The following is a 6,213-nucleotide window of genomic DNA, read 5'->3' on the forward strand; positions in this document are numbered from 1 at the left end:
AACAATGATCTCCTATCTTAACAGAAACAACAGGCGTGCCAACAAGAGCATATGTTTGTCTCTAGCATGTGGTTTAGCAATTCTAGCAGCATCTTCACAGAAGTGAATATCACGACCATCAACATTGTCGGACAGGAGATCTTTGATAATAGCAATGCTAGGTTCAACTCTAATTTGCTCAGGGGGTGTAGGTGTTCTAATGTAGCCCCTACGTATCACAGTTAAAGCTTTAGAATGATCCTTTATCCTAACAGGGAAAGGTGGTTTCTCAATGTAAGCACTGGGAACAATAGGATCACTATAAGCAATGACTTTCTCTTCAACTGGGTTGGGTCTAACTACATTGACTTATAAGAGAGGATGATATTTAAACCACTTCTCTTTAGGAATATTAATATGAGCAGCAAAAGATTCACACAATGAAGCTACTATCTCAGAGTCAAGTCCATATTTAGCGCTGAAATCACAAAAATTATTTGTTTCGACAAAGGATTTAACACAATCAAACTTGAGATTCATACCTGACTCCTTACCTTCATCAAACTCCCAATCTTCAGAGTTGTGTTTAATTCTTTCCAATAAATTCCATTTGAAGTCAATATCTCTCTTCATAAAAGAACCGGTACAAGAAGTGTCAAGCATGGTGCAATTATCATGAGAAAGCCGAGCATAGAAGTTCTGAATAATAATTTCTCTCGAGAGCTCATGGTTGGGGCATGAATATAACATTGACTTAAGACTCCCCCAAGCTTGAGCGATACTTTATCTATCACGAGGCCAAAAATTATAAGTATAATTCCGATCACGATGCTCCAAATGCTTAGAATAAAACTTTTGATGAAATTCCAATTTCAATCGGTTGTAGTTCCATGATCCAGTATCATCACATAGCCTATACCATGTCAATGCTTTATCCCTCAAAGATAAGGGAAAGACCTTCTTCTTGACCTCATCCTCGGGCAAACCTGCAAGCTTAAATAAACCACAAACTTCATCTACATAGATTAGATGCAAGTCGGGATGTGATGCTCCATCTCCTGTAAAAGGATTAGCCAACAGTTTCTCTAGCATACCCGAAGGAATTTCATAACAAATATTTTCAGTAGGTGCAGCAGGTTGAGGAGCAACTCCTTGTGCTTCCGTTCGAGGTGAAGATACCCCGAACAAGCTCCTCAAAGGATTAGTTTCCATAGTGACAGGTGACAATAAATTTCAGCACACTATATAAATCTTTCCTTACCAAATTCCACTTACCAAAGGCGCTTCACTCCCCGGCAACGACGCTAGAAAAGAGTCTTGATGACCCACAAGTGTAGGGGATCTATTGTAGTCCTTTCGATAAGTAAGAGTGTCGAACCCAACGAGGAGCGGAAGGATCTGACAAGTGGTTTTCAACAAGGTATTCTCTGCAAGCACTGAAATTATCGGTAACAGATAGTTGTGTGATAAGATGATTGGTAGAAAGTAGCAAGTAACAATAGTAACAAAGGTGTAGTAAAGTGGCCCAATCTCTTTTGTAGCAAGGGACAAGCTTGGACAAACTCTTATAGGAGGTAAAGCGCTCCCGAGGACACATGGGAATTTCTGTCAAGCTAGTTTTCATCATGTTCATATGATTCGCGTTCGCTACTTTTATAGTTTGATATGTGGGTGGACCGGTGCTTGGGTGCTTCCCTTACTTGGACAAACATACCACTTATGATTAAACCCTCTCGCAAGCATCCACAACTATGAAATAATAATTAAGACTAAGTCTAACCATAACTTTAAAATAGTGGATCCAAATCAGCCCCTTACGAAGCAACGCATAAACTAGGGTTTAAGCTTCTGTCACTCTAGCAAACCATCATCTACTTATTACTCCCCAATGACTTACTCTAGGCCCAAATAATGGTGAAGTGTTATGTAGTCGACGTTCACATAACACCACTAGAGGAAAAACAACATACAACGCATCAAAATATCGAACGAATACCAAATTCACATGACTACTTATAGCATGACTTATCCCATGTCCTCAAGAACAAAAGTGACTACTCACAAAGCATATTTATATTCATGACTAGAGAGGTGTTGAATAGCATCAAGTATCTGAACATATAATATTCCATCGAGTAATCCAACTAGCATCAACTACAAAGAGTAATTAGCACTACTAACAACCTTACAAGTACCAACCGGAGTCGCGAGACGGAGATTGGTTACAAGAGATGAACTAGGGTTTGGAGATGAGATGGTGCTGATGAAGATGTTGATGGTGATGAGTCCACTCCGATGAGAGGAGTGTTGGTGATGACAATGGCGACGATTTCCCCCTCTGGGAGGGGAGTTTCCCCGGCAGGACGACCCTGCCGGAGCTCTAGATTGGTTCTGCTCAAGTTCCACCTCGTGGGGGCGGCGATTCCTCCTGAAAGCCTCCTGTTGATTTTTTCTGGAACGAAACCCTCCTTATAGAAAAAGAAGGGAGCCAGAGGGCCAACAGGGAGCCCAGAAGCCCCCTAGGCGTGACCAGGGGGTAGGCCGCAACTAGCAGGCTTGTGGCCTCCTGGTGGCTTCCCTATGGTACTTCTTCTGCCCAGTATTTTTTATAAATTCCAAAATAATTCCTCATTTATTTTCACGGCTTTTGGAGTTGCGCAGAATAGGTATCTCAAACTTGCCCCTTTTTCAGGCCAGAATTCCAGCCGTCGGCATTCTCCCTCTTCATGTAAACCTTGTAAAATAAGAGAGAAAAGGCATAAGTATTGTACCGTGAAGTGTAATAACAGCCCAAAAAGCGATAAATATCAACATAAAAGCATGATGCACAATGGACGTATCAACGCTTAACGCCATCGCTGCCGTTGAGATGAGGAGATCGTCGAGGGAACCATGGAGAACAGCGGGGAAGCGACATCGCGCGCAGAAATGGCCGCCTATTGCATATGACGTGCATCCCCTCTGGTGGCACCGCCTGGAACAACACCCTCACGAACGGCACCACATTTCTGATTGTGGGGTCATCCTCTGGATGCTCGATCTTGGATCTGTACGCCCACCACCTACGCCTAACTATCTGCTCCTCCGAGTTCGTCTGCTCCATCGCCCAGAGGAGATTCTCGATGGACTCGACGGACTCTTGCTGGACTCCATCTCGGGAGTAGATCTCACCCCTCTCGCTATCTCTGAGATACTTGGCCACCGTCGCTGCCACCTCCCAGTCATTGTGAAACCAGGAAAGGATCTCTGTCAACCTGGCTAACTTCGCCTGGTCGCCGCCGGTGATGGTCGCGATTCCGTCGCGCAGCGCCATGGATATGCTTCTAGCGGGATGAGGAGAGGAGAGGTGCTGGCTTTGGACGAGGAGATGAGAGACGGTGGATCTGCAATGGAGAAGAGGAAGGAGTGAGGGTTTTCTGGATCGGAGAAGAGGAAGGAGCGATGGTTTTCTCGAATGGACAAGAAGGAGAGTATGGGATGGTTTTCGAAGAGGAAAGTGAGAGAGGAACGTGCGGCGGCGGTTTAGCAATGGACGAGGTGGCACAACTTTATGATTGGACCGCCAAACTAGCTTTGACCGTCAATGCCATTTAAGTTTTCTTTCTTTTGTTCATATTTTCTTTTTATTAATAATAACTACAACTATGGCAGTGGACTACTTGTTGTACATGAATGGATTATATTGATTTTTTTTCTGAACCGAAAGAGAGATAAAGCACCGAAAATTCAAAAAAAATGTAAAAATTTGGCACACTTCATTTGTTTCACACCTAGTACCCATGAAATTTTTGAAACTTGGAATATAGTAAATAATTTAAATAGCACATGGCACAGTTCCATTGTTTGACACCTAGAACCCATGAAAAATTTGAAATTTAAGCAAGTAGGTGGAAGGTTCATGGTTTTCATAGGCAAATGAAGTGGCTCATGACCATAGCCATGGCATACATTGCTCAAATATCCTCAGATTTGGCACATGGTTGATTCATTGCATCCAATGAATCTTCTCATTGGTCCTACATATAGATGTGGGGGGAAACTTGTTGATTTCTATTATTTCTCCTCAATACAGTGTCTTTTTTGCAAAGGATGTACCAACAATACACTACCATTGTTGTACAAGCATTTGTGGTGACAAAGTTCACCATATGTGAATTTGAAATAAGGTGTTGCCTGAGTGAAAAAGCTTTGTACCTAGCACACCTGTTAGGCAGACATGTGTGTTGACCAAAGCTTGACCAATGCACTATAATTTAAAAAAACAAATGTAGAACATGGCACACTTCCAATGTTTGACACCTAGAACCCATGAAACTTGTAATATATACAGTAAATAATTCAAATGTCCCTTCACAAATTTAATATAGTAGGTGGAAGGTTCATTGTTTTCATAGGCAAATGAAGTGGCTCATGACCATAGCCATGGCATATATTTCTCAAATGGCCACACATTGGGTATACATGGTTGATTCATGGCATGCCAATGAATCTTCACATTGGTTCTACCTACAGATGTGGAGCAAAACATGGTGATTTTGCTATTTCTCCATAATTCATGCTTTTTTGCAAATGATGTACCAACAATACTTTACCATTCTTGGACAAGAATGTTTGGTGACAAAGTACACCACATGAGAATTCAAAATAAGTTGTTTCCCGAGTGAAAAAACTTTGTACCTAGCACACTTGTTAGGCATACAGCTGTGTTCACCAAAGTTTGACCAAGGCACTGTAATTTCAAATAAAATAAAATAATGTAGAACATGGCACACTTCCATTGCTTGACACCTAGAACCCATGAAAATTGTGGAACTTGTAATACAGTAAATAATTCAAATGTCTCTTCACAAATTTAATCTAGTAGGTGGAAGGTTCATGGTTATCATAGGCAAATGAAGTGGCTCATGACCATAGCCATGGCATACATTGCTCAAATGGCCTCAGATTTGGTGCATGGTTGATTCATGGCATGCCAATGAATCTTCACATTGGTTCTACCTACACATGTGGAGGAAAACATGGTGATTTTGCTATTTGTCCTTAATTCATGCTCTTTTTTGCAAATGATGTACCAACAATACTTTACCATTCTTGGACAAGCATGTGTGGTGAGAAAGTACACCACACGAGCATTTGAAATAAGTTGTTTCCTGAGTGAAAAAAGCTTTGTACCTAGCACACTTGTTAGGCAGACATCTGTTTGACCAAATTTTGACCAAGGCACTGTAATGTCAAAAAAACAGAAACAAATGTAGAACATGGTAAATTTCCATCGTTTGACACCTAGAACCCATGCAAATTTTGAAACTTGTAATACAGTATATAATTCAAAGGTCTCTTCACAAATTAGTCTAGTAGGTGGAAGGTTCATGATTTTCATAGGCAAATGAAGTGGATCATGACCATAGCCATGGCATACATTGCTCAAATGGCCTCATATTTTGTAAATGGTTGATTCATGGCATGCCAATAAATCTTCACATTGGTTCTACCGACAAATGTGGAGGAAAACATGGTGATTTTGCTATTTCTCCTTAATTCATGCTCTTTTTTGCAAATTATGTACCAACAATACTTTACCATTCTTGGACAAGCATGTGTGGTGACAAAGTATACCACATCAGAATTTGAAATAAGTTGTTTCCTGAGTGAAAAAAGCTTTGGACCTAGCACACTTGTTAGGCAGACATCTGTGTTGACCAAGGCACTGTAATTTCAAAAAAGAAACAAATATAGAACATCACACACTTGCATTGTTTGACACCTAGAACCCATGAAAATTGTGGAACATGTATAATGAAGTAAATAATTCAAAGGTCTCTTCACAAATTTAATCTAGTACATGGTATTTCTCCACAATACATGGTATGATACAGTGTATACAATGTATATTTCTCCTTAATACATGGAATGTTACAGTGTAGGATGTGAACAAAAGACCTATAAAACTTGGAATACATTGTATATTTATTAAAAAATAAACAAACATAAAAAAAATGAAAACAAATATTCTTGAAACAAAATTTTATGAGTACAAATATATGTTCGTGGACCGGCCCATACCGGAAATGCTAGTTGGATCCCACGTTGATCACGGGAGGAGTTGTCGTTCTATTACACAAATCCTAGATCATGGCAATCGCAAACGTCCTAATCCCTTGAATTGAGGAGCAAGTACTGCCTCGCGTCAACCATATGGAAAACAACGATTTAGGAGGTACGCTCCCGGGAAGT

At 40.7% G+C, this 6,213-nt stretch overlaps 1 protein-coding gene across 1 annotated transcript; it reads right to left on the bottom strand.

The window, feature by feature from the left end:
- Positions 1-2,818: 2,818 nt before the first annotated feature.
- Positions 2,819-3,292, bottom strand: LOC123396310. Its single transcript, XM_045091277.1, has one exon. The coding sequence runs from the start codon at positions 3,290-3,292 to the stop codon at positions 2,819-2,821; it is 474 nt and encodes a 157-aa protein (XP_044947212.1).
- Between the last annotated feature and the right edge of the window lie 2,921 nt (positions 3,293-6,213).

This window comes from Hordeum vulgare, chromosome 5H (genome assembly GCF_904849725.1).
Source record: "Hordeum vulgare subsp. vulgare chromosome 5H, MorexV3_pseudomolecules_assembly, whole genome shotgun sequence".
Taxonomy (NCBI): Eukaryota; Viridiplantae; Streptophyta; class Magnoliopsida; order Poales; family Poaceae; genus Hordeum; species Hordeum vulgare.